General features: G+C 32.2%; 1 protein-coding gene and 1 long non-coding RNA gene across 2 annotated transcripts in view; both read right to left on the bottom strand.

Annotated features, from left to right (window-relative positions):
• Window positions 1–1013: 1013 nt before the first annotated feature.
• The window catches only part of LOC142224231 (uncharacterized), a 114064-nt gene continuing 98267 nt past the window's right edge, over window positions 1014–16810 (bottom strand). The window contains exons 2-4 of the mRNA XM_075294002.1: window positions 11286–11388; window positions 11135–11220; window positions 1014–5538 (exon numbers count right to left, since the gene is read on the bottom strand). Of these exons, the coding sequence (XP_075150117.1) occupies window positions 4773–5538; window positions 11135–11220; window positions 11286–11388 (955 nt within the window). The 3' untranslated portion in view covers window positions 1014–4772. The remainder of the gene's footprint in view (window positions 5539–11134; window positions 11221–11285; window positions 11389–16810) is intronic.
• LOC142223110 (uncharacterized) lies at window positions 16091–16546 on the bottom strand. Its single transcript, XR_012718572.1, has 2 exons — window positions 16348–16546; window positions 16091–16286 (listed from the first exon to the last, which is right to left on the bottom strand). It is a non-coding gene; the product is annotated as an uncharacterized LOC142223110 (long non-coding RNA).

Raw genomic sequence — 16810 nt, 5'->3', positions numbered from 1 at the left:
TCCAGTTGAAATTTGGTACATGGTGTTTGGTATATGGTATCTAACAACCATGTAAAAATTGGTCCATATCGGTCCATAATTATATATAGGAAAAGTCATCCGATGCGGTTGAAATTTGGTACATTTTGTTAATATATGGCCTCTAACAGCCATGTAAAAATTGGTCAATATCGGTCTTTAGTTATATATAGCCGATGACTTATTACACAAAAATTGGTCCATATCGCCAAAAATAATCTACCAAAACTTTATTTCCATAGAAAATTTTGTCAAATTTTATTACTATAGAAAGTTGTGTCAAAATTTCATTGCTATAGAAAGTTTTGTCAAACGTTTATTTCTATAGAAAATTTTGTCAAGTTTTTATTTCTATAGAAAATTTTGTCAAAAATTTTTTTTTGTCAAACTATATTATATACGTAGTTAATCAGCCATTTTTTGTTTAATATATACCCCGTATGGGCTAACTTAAAATTTAGAAGACAGTGTTAAAAAGTTTTACGATAACTTGCCATCGGCAAGTGTTATCGCAACCCAAGTAATTCGATTGTGGATGACAGCCTTTAGTAGAAGTTCCTACGCAATCCATGGTGGAGGGTACATAAGATTCGGCCTGGCCGAACTTACGGCCGTATATACTTGTTTAATCTTTTTTTAATGCGATTTAGTTTTTTAGATCTGGTCACTACTATGTTCAAGAGATAACGCAGAAATTACTGCACAGCCTAAAATTATGCGTTAATAACTATTTACAATTTATTGTTCAAAAAGGCCGCATGTCTGTTTTCCACAAAGAGGTCGGAAATTAATTTATAGGGTTTTATTAAGCGTGGATTATGTTTCGTCAGCATGAAAACTAAGAGTCTCAACTAAGATTTTATGGTAGCGCCAATATATAAATAGGGCCGAATATGTTGCTTCGCCAAATCTTAAGCTTGAATAAGATCGCAATGTTATACCAAGGGAAATATTACTATGTGCCTCTACACCTGTTGATTACAATAAAACACTAGTTAATTTTTCATTAATTATTATTCTATATTTTATTTACTCAATAAATCGTTTCTATAATATATATAAAGAGATTTTGAGTTTCAATATCATTTTTGTATCGTTTGTTTTCTCAGGGTTTGTTCATACTCATGATTTTGGAGGGGGAAAGAGGTTTAGGTTCTGTTTATTTTATTTTTTTACAATATATATATAATTACATAGTTCATAACAATACTCTCTTAGATGCGATATTTTTTTTTGTATTCTCTGGTTTTGGTTTAGTTTAAAATTTCCAAACTTTTCATTTCATGTACTTAACAATACCATTTTGGTTTAAGGAGTTTCATTTATTTTTTCATTTTGCTTTGCCGGGGGGAAGAATTCTGTGTAAGGGTGTTTGTTTGTTTGTTTGTTATACGGATATGTGTATGTATATGTGTGTGGGTAGGTGTGTGTGACCGGGTTAAGTGTGAGAGGATCAACAAAGATAAATGGTGTTTTAGTTATGTTAGGAATTGGTCCTTAAATAATATGGAACAATAGCAAAATAAATTTCTAATAAGTTTTTGGATAATAATTTTTTTTGTCAATATAATTAGCAAATTTTTGTTTTGTAAATTCTTATGTAAAAATAAATCGTAAAGAACAACGGACGCAAAAAATTAATGCAGAGGCGTGGTGGACATTTTTCATATAGTTTCGTTGCTGTAATATTTTCCAGCTTCAGCCAAAATCAACTGAAAGTTAATTAATAGGAAATTAAGTTTCTAATGTATCGAATTATTATACAAATGCAATTTGATTTCATTATCAGTGTTGCCACTGGTTAAATAAAAAATCAAGAAAATGGTGCCGAAATGTTATCACATAGATACATTTTATAAAACTTAACATAAATAGGGTTCTAAATTTTGGATGGGTGGGTATAATACCCTCCTATAATACTCTCCTCCCAGGATCGAAAATACGCCTCAATATAATACATTTCAATCGTATAACCAATGTTGGGGTAGGGGCCTTTATATAGAGTGAGTTTTTTTCGAGGAACTAAGTTAATATAAACATATATATAATCGTATAATTTTTATTATGGATTCCAAAAATGTAAAAACATTAATATCAGTTGAACCAATAATACTAGATACACGCTGAAAAACTCTAGACGGATTGACTGAGCACCTACTAATTTCGAAGCCACCGTGGTGCAGGGGTTAGCATTAAGAGTTACTTTACAAATTTTCTATAAAAATTTCTAAAGAAATTACATTTTGAGAAAATAAAATTTCTAAAGAAATACAATTTTGTTGAGAAAATGTTCAATAGAAATAAAATTTTGGCAAAATCTTCTATAGAAAATAAAACTTTTTTCTATAGAAATAATATTTTAAAAAGTCTTCCACTGAAATATTAATTTTCTATAGAAATACAATTTTGAGAAATTTTTCTATAGGAATAAAATTTTGAGAAAATTTTCTAAAGAAATAAAATGTTGAGAAAATTTTCTAAAGAAAATAAATTTTGAGAAAATAAAATTTCTAACGATAAAAATAAAATTTTCTAAAGAAATAAAGTTTTATTGAGAAAATGTTCTATAGAAATTAAATTTTGGCAAAATCTTCTGTAGAAAAAATACTTTTGTTTTCGACGTGAAGGGATAACATGTCCCCGAAAGTTAAAAATTGGTAATGAATATTTCTATACACAATTTAGAGTTCCGTCCACATTCGTTTATTTTTATACAGAATTGGAAAATTATTGGTCTTATTTCCACACTTTTGAAAAATTCCTTACATACATTCAGGCTGTAATTAGTCCGCTGGAAAACCTCATAATATGAGAAGGCAAAGTATGAGAAGGCAAAGTCCTTACAAATATAGTGTTGGATCAAAAACTCGGGAGTTTTTAATTTTTAATAGAAAAATGTAATTTTCAAGGGAAAATTTAATATTATTTTCATAAAATTTCTACGATAATATAATTCGATATTTCATTTAAAGATGGACACATTTGGCATTAAATTTCACACCGGTTGTGGTGATCTTGAAATTAATTCTTCTCCAATTTGTAGGTTTTTGTTTTTAATTTTCGGGCGAAATTTCATTTCAATTTTGGTTTCAGTTTACACTGAAGTTCTATAGATTTTCTGGAAAAAATTTTGATATATTTTTTAAAACTGCGTTATGATGTTTTAAATTCAACGAACTTAATTTCGGAGAATGCGGTCAAAACTTTAAGACGTAAGAATTTTTTTTTAGTTGTATCCTAATAAATACAATGCACATTTAAGGGTTAATTGTAATTTTATAGAGCGTACACGTAAAAATATTTTTAATCTAATATGAAAGAATTTGCAACCTATATTTTAGGAAACGCAATTTATACGATATAAATGATATAGTTATTTTAAGTAAAGAAATTTTAATTAAAATAAAGTTTATAATATTTGGTTTAGAAATTTAGGACACGAATCTTTGAAATTAGCGTCCCTTCATTAAGATCGTCTGTCTAAGGAAAAATTTCCTTAAAGTAAAGATTTAAAATTAACTGATAACTGATTTAAACTAACTGATATATTGAATCTTAAGATTTAAGATATAAACGCTTCAAATATAGACTAAGGCTTATTTTGAGGTTTTACATCTTTGGTTTAAAATTGTCTTGGAATTAAAAAAAAAACATATTTTACTTTGAAGTAAGCGTTTTAATGTGAATTTTTAATCTGGCATTTGTTTATACGTGAATAGCTTTATTAATTAATAGAATATATATAAAGAGAATGAAAATTCGATAATAAAATCTGTATCTAATATTAAGTTTATGATTTAATGTTAGGTAGGTCCCTAAACAATTTTAACGAAGCCACATCTTTGGTTCGGAATCCATACCAAAATATTTAGGGACAGTCAAAAACGTTAGATACAAGTAAACTTCTTTTGGAGTGTTGATTTAATGAAAAACAGCTCCCTAAAAATATCGTTTTTTTAAAGAAGCCGCATCGTTTCCTTTTTTTTGGAGTGAATGATTTATAAATTTATTAATTATCTATAGTTTATAACATAAGCATAATGGTCTTGGAAATAAATGCTTGCAGCCTTTTAAGTATGAAAACCGGCAATTGTTTTTGAAAAAATTGATGACAGTAATAGTGGTAGTAGGTTTTTGGTCACATAATTTTGGGGACATATACAACAACTTACTAAGCTTTCAAACATGTCCCTGAAAGTAGAAAAATTTGTATAATTTTTTTTTGTATTTGTATACATCGCTGACTATTTAAAGTAATATTTCGCATATTACTTTATTATTTCCTAACTCTCTGATGATTTAACTGGAGCCTTTTAATATAAGATCTCTTTTAAAACACTTTCTTTTGAATTCCTGGCTTCAGAGGTGTCAAACACTCTTCAGCCTATTACCTTAAAAGAAAAATATCCATGGCACGCTTCTGCTTTAAGCAGGTTCTAATTCTTAAAATCTGTCTGTTCATCGTGTTTTAAAACGAGGCACTTGTTTTATTTTGTGTTTTATATTTAAATTTTTTGTTTCTTGTTGTTTGTTAGGTTAGTTGGTTTTCTTGCATATTTATTTTGTTTGGGGACATTTTCCTAGACATTTTAGTTTATTATTCTTTGAATACCATTCATATCTCTTCATTTAGACCTTCCATACTAAATTAATAAATGGGCAATTAATTCATTACCCCAGGTCTTTTAGACCTTTCATTGTGTTATCATTTTATACCAAAAAAATTTAGTCTCCTTGATCTAGGTGGCTACAAATCATCTATAATTACCATTTTCACCATCACTATCACCCAATTGAAATCTTGTGGGATTCGATCTATTGTTGAGATCATAATCCAAGGATGTGGTTCTCACTTCCCCTAAATCGTACAGACCTTCCCCAGTTTCGTAGAGAACACGATTTTTTAATTGTTCGATTTGATGTAGAAGTTTAAGGGTCTCATGATCTAGATTATCATCTTCAAGATGCATTTGTTGTTGTTGCTCCTCATCAACATCCCATTCCAAGGACTCTGGTGTAGAAATATGAGACCAGGAATTATGAGAGTTATTACGTGTTATCGAATTTATTTTGTTATGGCGGGAATTTGATCTAAGTAAAGATCGTCTTTCGCCCGTACGATGTTCTTTGCTTGTTTTATGATGAGTGGGAAGTCCCAGGGATTCACTTGGTAATTCTGCTATCGAAGACATGGAAGCCATAGAATTTAATTGATCCTCTTCTTGATTCATATATTGCCATGACTCATCGGCTGATGTTTCATCACAAGTTTTCATTGTCTCTGGGTCCATCATTTGCAGTTGTTGATAGTTCTGTAACATTTGGGTGCGTTGTTTAATGAGATGCTGTTGATAGTGTCTCATTTGACTGTATTCATGTTCCCATTCAAGATCAAGTGATGAACTGGCCCTTGAGCTGGGCACTCGGCTAGGTATATAGTTGACTGATGATTCTTTAGTGTGACCGGTTGTTACCAGAAGATTGCTGACATCCAAATTCTGCAGCTGGATGTCGGCATAGCTGAAAGATAATAATGATAAAATTTTATAAGTGATGAGTTAAAGTTAGTTTGGGGACATTCATAATACATTGCCAAGCAACCAAATTATGTCTTTGAAAAGTTTTCATAGAATTAAAAAAAGATAAACTTAAGACCCTAGCAGTCAAAGCTTACAATTATATGTATAATTTTATTGTAAATGTAATAAATAAATAAATAAAAAAATAAGATGCTTTTAGTAGCACCAGATGTACATGTAGAGTTAAGGCTAGTTTGGGGACATACATAATACATTACGATATGGTCGCCTCTAGGTTACGTGAGGTGACAGCCCGATATTGCAGGCTCACTTAGACTATTCAGTCCATTGTGATACCACAGTGGATCTACTTCTCTCTTATCACTGAGTGCTGCCCGATTCTATTTTTGAAATATTTTGAGGACTGGAAAGGTGAATGTTTTGTACTTATTTCGGGGACATAAACAACACATTGTCGTATATTCCAACATGTCCCCGAAAATGTATTTTACAGAATTATAATTGAATATTTGTACACAATCTTCTATATAGTAATCCTCTATATGGACATTTACGGGACACCATAAGAATGTGAGCTTACATACTAAGGTTTAATGTAAATTTATTATTTTGCAATAAATTTACCTTTCTGATGGGTAATAAAGCAAATATATGTATAGACTTGAAGAGACGAGTCCAATGAAAACAATTTTCGGAACAATCAAAAAACCTTCAAGAGTTTTAACATACAATCCGCCTCTAAATAATATGTTAAACAAGGGAATTATTTTTTAAAATATTGGTGTTTCATTACTTAATTTGGGGACATGCAGAACGCATTGCCAAGCAACCAAACATGTCCCCGAAAATTTACCATAGATGAGTTTCAGATGACCAGGTGTGGTTTACTTTAATTGAACGTAATGGTCAATGTAAAGCGGAGAACTCCAAAGGAAGGCATACTGTCGCCACTACTGAGGATAACGTTATTATGCTTCTGCAGGGGATTGGTCCTAACAGGCTCCGTAGGAGGACAGAGAGAACCCTAATAAAGGATGACATTTGACTAGGCAAGACCCAGGTGCTTAATATGAACTCGGAGAAGACTAACAATGCCCAATTGCACTGAGTATTTTTGGTTAGATACTTGCTAGGAAGTGCCTCGCCAAAGAGAATGGAGCATGAATTCAAAGATGACACTTTGGTCAAATAAGGACACGGGAAACGCATAAAGTAGTGAAACAGTCAGAAGGACAATGAAGGACAATTATGAGGTGATCCAAAAACGCAAAAAAATGAAGAAATGCTGAAGTAAAGTAAATTCGATAGTCAGAAGGTCTGTGTTAATCATGTCAGGGCTTCTAGAGTTTAAAGCACATCTATGCCTACTAGGAGTAGCCGTTGGTGTATATTTGACACGTTTTGAATCGACATGGTAGACGCATAAATGGATGTGGAGCAGAAAAATGCAACGAAAATATTATGAGGTGACCCAAAAAACTGCAGAAAAGTAGGGGACAGTCAAAAGATCGGTGTGAATAATGACTGGGCCTCTAGTCTATAGTGTTTTGAGGAGGAGGAGACCTTAAACTACTACTGATCCCACTGCCCTGGATGAATGGGCACCAAAGATGAAAAAGCGATGCGAAGCAGTGTCAAATAAGCAAAAGACTGATGAATTAATGAATGAAAATAGGCGATAGTCCCAGCTTCGAAACAGGGAATGAAAATAAATTATGGAAAATAGGTGCAAGCAAAATCTGACTTAGATGTATGACATCCAGTATGAAACATGCAACTCAGGATTAAATGGATGAATGCAACTATCACAAGGGCACCTAAATTTTACTGGGGTGACCCAACACGAAAGAGACTGCAAATGTCGCGTAAGAGAGTAGGATGACAGTTAGAAGTGACATAGGGATAGGAGCAGTCGGGAAACATAGATCCTCTTTATACCCGGCGCCACACTGTTGAACAGGGTATTATAAGTTAGTGCATATGTTTGCAACACCCAGAAGGAGACGGGATAGACACACGGTGTCTTTGGCAATAATGCTCAGGGTGGGTTCCTGAGTCGATCTGGCCATGTCCGTCCGTCCGTCTGTCTGTGAACACATATTTGTGATCAAAGTCTAGGTCGCAATTTAGTTCCAATCGCCTTCAAATTTGGCATATGTTCCTAATTTGGGTCAGAATATAACCCTATTGAATTTGGAAGAAATCGGTTCAGATTTAGATAGAGCTCCCATATATATCTTTCGCCCGATATGGACTTATATGGCCCCAGAAGCCAGATTTTTGGGCGAATTTGGTTGAAATTTTGCACTAGGAGTACAATTAGTAGTATAGTCAAGTGTGCAAAATTTGATTGAAATCGATTCAGATTTAGATATAGCTCCCATATATATCTTTCGCCCGATATGGACTAATATGTTCCTAAAAACCAGAGTTTTGGCCCAATTTGGTTGAAATTTTGCACAGGGAGTAGATTTTGCATTGTAGCTATGCGTGCCAAATTTGGTTGAAATAGATGCAGATTTAGATATAGCTCCCATATATATCTTTCGCCCGATATGCACTTATATGGACCCAGAAGCCAGAGTTTTATCCCGATTAGCTTGAAATTTTGCACAAGGAGTACAATTGGTAGTATAGTCATGTTTGCCAAATTTGATTGAAATCGGTTCAGATTTAGATATAGCTTCCATATATATTTTTCGCCCGATGTGGACTTATATGGCCCCAGAAGCCAGAGTTTTGGCCCAATTTGGTTGAAATTTTGCACTAGGAGTACAATTAGTAATATAGTCATGTGTGCCAAATTTGATTGAAATCGGTTAAAATTTAGATATAGCTCCCATATATACGTTTTTCTGATTTCGACAAAAATGGTCAAAATACCAACATTTTCCTTGTTAAATCGCCACTTTGTCGAAAAGTTGTAAAAATGACCCTAATTTTCCTAAACTTCTAATACGTATATATCGAGCGATAAATCATAAATAAACTTTTGCGAAGTTTCCCTAAAATTGCTTCAGATTTACATGTTTCCCATATTTTTTACTAACATTGTGTTCCACCCTGGTGCATTAGCCGACTTAAATTTTGAGTCTATAGATTTTGTAGAAGTCTATCAAATTCTGTCCAGATCGAGTGATATTTAAATGTATGTATTTAGGACAAACCTTTATATATAGCCCCCAACACATTTGACGGATGTGATATGGTATCGAAAATTTAGATCTACAAAGTGGTGCAGGGTATAATAGAGTCGGCCCCACCCGACTTTAGACTTTCCTTACTTGTTATACTCTTCACCACTACTGTGGTACAGGGTATAATAAGTTTGTGCATTTGTATGTAACGCCAAGAAATAATTGTCATAGACCCATCTTTTAGTATACCGATCGGCTTAGAATTAAATTCTGAGTCGATTTAGCGATGTCCGTCTGTCTGTCTGTCTGTCCGTCCGTCTGTCTGTATATGTAATTTTGTGCACAAAGTACAGGTCGCAGTTTAAGTCCGATCGTCTTCAAATTTGACATAACGTCTTTCTTCGGGTAGAAGACAATCGCTATTGATTTTGGAAAAAATCGGTTCAGATTTAGATATAGCTGCCATATATAGTTATCACCGATTTGATCATAATTCCCGTATTTATGAACCGACGTTCTTCAAATTTTGTACATCTGAATGTTTTGTCAGTCCCGTAAAAACTACCAAATATCAGCTAAATCGGTTCAGATTTATATATAGCTCCCATATATATCTTTCATCCGATTTTGACTTATATGGCCCCAAAAGCGAGAGTTTTGCCCTGATTTGCTTCAAATTTTGCACAACGTATACGTTTAATAGTATCGTTAATTGTGCCAAATTTAGTTGAAATCGGTTCAGATTTAGATATAGCTCCCCTATATATATTTCGTCCGATTTTGACTTATATGGCTGCAAAAGCCAGAGTTTTGCCCTGATTTGATTAAAATTTTGCACAACGTATACGTTTAATAGTATCGTTAATTGTGCTAAATTTAGTTGAAATCGGTTCAGATTTAGATATAGCTCCCCTATATATCTTTCGTCCGATTTTGACTTTTATGGCTGCAAAAGCCAGAGTTTTGCCCTGATTTGATTAAAAGTTTGTACAAGGAGTACGTTTAATAGTATCGTTAATTGTGCCAAATTTAGTTGAAATTGGTTCAGATTTAGATATAGCTCCAATATATATCTTTCGTCCGATTTGGATTTATATGGCCCCAAAAGCCAGAGTTTTGCCCTGATTTGCTTCAAATTTTGCACAACAAGTACGTTTAATAGTATCGTTAAGTGTGTTTAATTTGGTTAAAATCGGTTCCGATTTAGATATAGCTCCCATATATATCTTTCGTCCGATTTGGATTTATATGGCCTCAAAAGCCAGAGTTTTGCCCTGAGTTGCTTGAAATTTTGCACAAGGAGTACGTTTTATAGTATCGTTAATTGTGCAAAATTTAGTTGCAGTCGGCTCAGATTTAGATATAGCTCCCATATATATCATTCGCCCGATTTGGACTAATATGTCCACAGAGGCAAAAGTGTTACTCTGATTTACGTGAAATTTTGCAGAGGGAGTAGAATTGAACTTGAAACTTTGCACAGACAGTAGAATTAATGTTCTGCATATGCGTGTTTATTTTGGTTGAAATCGGTTCCGATTGTGATATATCTCCCATATAAATCTTTCGCCCGATTTTCCGTCATATGACCACAGAGGTCAAAGTTGTTATCCGATTTACGTGAAATTTTGCACAGCGAGTAGATTCAACGTAGTAACTATGCATGTGAAATTTGATTGCAATCGGTTCAGATTTCGATATAGATTCCATATATATGTGTTTCCTATTTAGGCAAAACTGGCCGAAATACCTACATTTTCCTTATCACCACTGCTAAGTCGAAAACTTATCAAAATGACTCAAATTTTCCTATTACTCTATTACACATCTATCGACCGATAAATCGTAAATACACTTTTGCGAAGTTGCCTCAAAATTGGTTCATATTTAAATGTTTCCTATATTTTTTTTTTACTAACATTGTGTTCCACCTCAGCGCATTAGCCGACTTAAATGTAAAATCTATAAGTATTGCAGAACTCTGAACAGATCTGCTCAGATATACAGAATATATGTGTATGGATTCATATAGCATCCAACACATTGGACGGATTTGATATGGTATCGAAAATGTGGACTTACAAAATGGTGAAGGGTATAATATAGTCGGCCCCGCCCGACTTTAGACTTTCCTTACTTGTTTTTTACTAACATAGTGTACCATCCCAGGGCATTAGCTGACTTAAATTTTAAGTCTATAGATTATAAATTTTGTTCAGATGGAGTCAGATTTAAATGTATAGATTTGGGACAAAAACTTTTATATATAGCACCCAACACATTTGACGGATTTGATATAGTATCGAAAATGTGGATTTTAGACTTTCCTTACTTGTTTTAATCTAATCTAAAGTAAAGATATTTTCACCTCCAAATTTTCCCAAAATATAAAATTGAATCTTTCTTAGATTTATTTTAACTACTCCACGTTTGCCTTACCTCTCTGCATGATTTCCATTACTTAATTTTGCATAAGTGGTATTTTGATGTTGCCAAAACCGATCCAAAATATGCGATGATTTTTTCTAAAAATAAAAGAAAAATTATTAACAATTTGTGGCTTTGGATAATTTTTAGTATCACATCAAACCTTTCGTTTAAAATTCCATATGCGAAAAATGAAATGATCCCTTTTATAAGGCCCATTGTCATTCGAGATTAAATCCAAGTCCTGGTCATCTGTTGAATTGCGCCTAAAAGTAGATAACAGATGAAAAAGAAAACAATTAGTGATGATATTAAATATGCTTAAGACCTCTTGCCCCACAAATGCATTCACACACACATAGTTGTATACATAAATAAGGTATGACACTGAATGAAGGGGAACGAGAAGACCAGAGAAAATAAACTGCACTACACCTCAGACACATTTCGCCACTTGTGAAAAATGCTAACAAAAACCCACAATAGTAGCTAAAGCAACAATGGGGTAAATTGTGTGAATGCCATACAAAACAAAAAATGAAAGCATACTTTAGGGCTATTGACCTCACACTGTTTTGCGGTTTTAAAAGTGGTGTTAAAAACCAGCTGGTTACTTGGTTGACTGAATGAGTATGAGTATTTTAAGTATTCGTATACAAAGTTTTTTTTCGTAAAATCACACACTTGCTCTGTTTCTTTCGTTAGCTCTCTTTCTTCTCTCTCTTAAATATTTCGTTAAATAAATATATACTAAAAAAGTGAAGGGTATAAAGAGTGGAATAGTTGTTGTAATGAAGGGCCTCTACACACAAAGAAAATTTCATTAAACTTGAGCCAACGAAAATTTTTCTTTGATACAACGAAACATTTTCATTAAGTCAAGTGTTCGTTAATAGTACGAAACGTTTCGTTGACTAACAGAAAATTCGTTATAATAACGAAAAATTTCGTTATATATATGAATTTGTTTCATTGGCTCAATTTTAATGACACATTTCATTAACATAACGAAACATTTTCTACCTGTGTATTTAGTAGATTAGGGCGCAATGCAAAAAAGAAACAACATCATCGTTGTAGAAATTCTAAAATTGTCCAATTTTAATTTCGTATTTTTAAAATAAATTTTGTTTTAGCTTAATCTAAAATAAATAGTTTTTCAGTTCAAGAACTATTGGTGCAAACATTTAAATTTATCTTTAAAGTTTTGAACATGAATGGTTCCATAAGATATAGCAAATATTTTGAAAAATTTGAACTATATTTTGTGCAAAATAGTCTCATTTTGGATCGATACTCTTTGTCCAGTGTTGCTCCAAAACAAAAAAGTGTTGCTTCAAAAAAATTGTTTGAAGGATAAGAAACACCCGATCTTTGGAAATGGCTGCTGTCGGGAGCAATTTCTTGCAGATAAAATTATCGGAGTTTTGCCAAAGATGTCAGTTGAAAATGTACACCTTCGATTGGCTACCAGAACTCAAGCGCCGCACAGTGGTTCCAAATCGTCTTTTGTTTTGGAAATAATTCTGCAACTTTTGAACGGATAAAGATATCAACATAATTTCTTTGTGTAAAAGCTGAGGTGTTTTCCTCTAAGTTTGTGAGTCCCTAGTAGGGGTGTGCACGTGAGTAATATTTTACTCACGCTCACGAACACTCACGACGGAAAAATCTTACCCACGTACACTCACGCAGGAAAATGTCGTGACTCACGAAAAACACCGTGACTCACGAAAAATATCGTGACTCACGGAAAATGTCGTAACTCACGAATAATTTTATGAGTAATTTACCTCATGAAAACATGAGCACAATTAAAATAGAGAGCGTTATTAAACTCTTAATATCCTAGGTGTCAGTCAAATTGTAAATGAGTTTAACTTTTAAGCGTTTTATATTGATGAGCGGGATTATTTTCGTGAGCGTAATTGGTTACTCACGCACATTCACGAGGATATTATTTTCGTGACTCACGCTCACGCATGACCCTTTGGCTTTTTAATCACGCGCACTCACGCCGTTGCCATCAGCGTGACTCACGACTCACGTGTGAGTCACGACAATTTCATGTCACTTGCACACCTCTAGCCCCAATGGGTCCACGGAATGACTTGTAGGCGTTGAAAGTTGGTCACCTCGCGTGTATCAAATTTTGTTTTAGCTGTCAAATCCGCAATTATGAACTGATTTCGATGATTCCGGATAAAACTTAAAAAAAGGGCAAGCATTTGCGAACATATTTTATAGTTTGCGAGTTATGTATTGCCCCACAATTTATTTTTTTTTGCAAAATTTTAACAAAATGGAGTCAGTATTTTGTACCTACAGGACCCTTTTTGGGCCGATCCTTGTTTGTGTACCTATGTGCTTTAGATTAAAAGTTGTAAACTCCACAATTCAGAATTTCAAAACAATACAGAATTTAGGTCGGATGGTATTGTAAATGGGCCATATCGGTCCACTTTTACGTATAGCCCCCATATAAACGGACCCTCAGATTTGGCTTGCGGAGTCTCAAAGAGAAGCAAATTTCATCCGATCTTGCTGAAATTTGGTACAGGATGTTGGTATATGGTTTCTAACAACCATGCAAAAGTTGGTCCACATCGGTCCAGAATTATATAAAGCCCCCATATAAATCGATCCCCAGATTTGGCTTGCGTAGCCTCTAAGTGAAGCATATTTCATCCGATCTGGCTGAAAATTGGTACATGGTGTTGGTATATGGTATCTAACAACCATGCAAAAATTGGTCCACATCGGTCCATAATTATATATTGCCCCCATATAAACCGATCCCCATATTTGGCTTGCGGAGTCTCAAAGAGAAGCATATTTCATCCGATCCGGCTGAAAATTGGTACATGGTGTTGGTATATGGTTTCTAACAACCATGCAAAAGTTGGTCCACATCGGTCCATAATTATATATAGCCCCCATATAAACCGATCACCAGATTTGACCTCCGGAGCCTCTTGGAAGACCAAAATTCATCTGATTCAGTTGAAATTTGGTACGTGGTGTTAATATATGGCCTCAAACTCCCATGCAAAAATTGGTCGAAATCGGTCCATAATTATATATAGGCCCCATATAAACCGATTCCCAGATTTGACCTCCAGAGCCCCTTGGAAGAGCAAAATTCTTTCCATTCGGTTGAAATTTGGTACGTGATGTTAGTATATGGTATCCAACAACCATGCAGGAATTGGTTCCTATCAGCCCATAATTATATATAGCTCCCATATAAATCGATCCCCAGATTTGACCTCCGGTGCCTTTTGGAGAAGCAAAATTCATCCGATCTGCTTGAAATTTGGTACGTGGTGATCGTATATGATATTTAACAACCATACCAAAAGTGGTCCATATCAGTCCATAATCATATATAGCCCCATATAAACCGATCCCGAGATTTGGTTTTGGAGCCTCTTGGAGGAGCAAATTTCATTCGAGTGAGTTGAAATTGGGTACATTGTGCTAGTATATGGTCGTTAACAACCATGCCTAACTAGGTCCATATCGGTCTATAGTTATGTATATCCCTCAGATAAATCGATTTCCAATCACACAAAAATTGATCCATATCAAGTTCATAATTGTATATAGCCCCCATATAAGTGACCCCTATATTTCAATTCTGGCTCTATACGTACCGTGCAAAAAGTCCATATCGATTCGTAATTATTTGTGGACTTACCTATACATAACTTTTTTTTGTCTAATATATACCACGTATGGACTAACTCACAATTTAGAAAACGATGTTAAGAAGTTTTAAGATACCACAATCCAAGTATTTCGATTGTGGATGACAGTCTTTCGTAGAAGTTTCTACGCAATCCATGGTGGAGGGTACATAAGATTTTATTTCTATAGCAAATTTCTCAATTTTAAAAAATTCATTTCTATTTTATATTTTATAGAAATTACCCTCAAAATTTTATTTTTATACCCACCACCATAGAATGGTGACGCGGGTATAATAAGTTTGTCATTCCGTTTGTAATATATATATATATATATATATATATATATATATATATATATATATATATATATATATATATATATATATATATATATATATATATATATATATATATATATATATATATATATATATATATATATATATATATATATATATATATATATATATATATATATATATATATATATATATATATATATATATATATATATATATATATATATATATATATATATATATATATATATATATATATATATATATATATATATATATATATATATATATATATATATATATATATATATATATATATATATATATATATATATATATATATATATATATATATATATATATATATATATATATATATATATATATATATATATATATATATACATATATATATATATATATATATATATATATATATATATATATATATATATATATATATATATATATATATATATATATATATATATATATATATATATATATATATATATATATATATATATATATATATATATATATATATATATATATATATATATATATATATATATATATATATATATATATATATATATATATATATACACCCAGAAAAAAGTGACCCCTTCTTTAAGTTAAAATGAACTTATTGTGAAGAAAGTTGAACTTCGTATAGCGCCAAAGACATTTTTATTTGTTTGAACGATGTGATTTTCGTAGAAATTAGGTATAATGCATTCCATATATTAGTTAACATTTTCCTATATTTATTTACCATTATGCTGCAGAATGAAAAAATTTAACTGATTTGAATTCATATATGGAATGATTTTATTGAAATTTTTTCATTGATTTGGACAAATCTTACATATTTGTGGTAAAACTTTTACTTCATAATTAGAACTGCTTACCTTCGTTTTTAAATACAATTTTATTTATTTATATAAGCAATTTTATCTTCAATAAAAGACATGTTTTATTAATATATTGAATATATTTATTAAGAATCAACAGCATCGACTGGCCTTGAAATATTAGTTTATTATTCCACTATTTCCAATTTCCATGTAATGTCATCAACTGCAAAACGCATTTTTTCTTCTTCTAGTACCTTTCACTTTTAATAAGTTGCTGCGTAACGATTTTGTCCTCCTTTTACAATTTCAATACCTACAAATATAAAAGATCATAAACCATTTTGTTACAAAAGGTTAACGTCACTGAATATTACCTGATAATTGAAGATTCCAAAATGAAGACAAATGAAAGGTTTGTTTCTCTGCTGGTGTTTTCTTTCTTTATACACCATCACGAACATTGATAGATTTATTTTCAAAAAACGAACATTTTTCTCACTAATTTAAAATAACAAATATTTTATATATTTTATTTGTTATTTATTATATTATTTTACCATATTATTTTTTTAACAATCTCTCCGTATACCACAATAATGCGATTCCAACTAAAAAAACAACCCACGCGCAAACATATCGATTACACCCACGCGCAAACACATCGATTACGATGACAGGTATCGATTACAGGTAGACAATAGAATTATAGGAAAATTTCCTATATTCTAACAAGTGTGTTTCCTTAAGATTTGAAAGGATTGTATACTTCTTAGTACGAATGAACTAAAATATTTTTCTATGCCAAGTGTTGTTGGTATGTATGAAAAACTTTCTATT

This window comes from Haematobia irritans, chromosome 2 (assembly GCF_050003625.1).
Source record: "Haematobia irritans isolate KBUSLIRL chromosome 2, ASM5000362v1, whole genome shotgun sequence".
Lineage (NCBI taxonomy): Eukaryota > Metazoa > Arthropoda > Insecta > Diptera > Muscidae > Haematobia > Haematobia irritans.
Note: the sequence above shows the minus strand (reverse complement) of the source record. Positions and strands in the feature narration are given on the sequence as shown.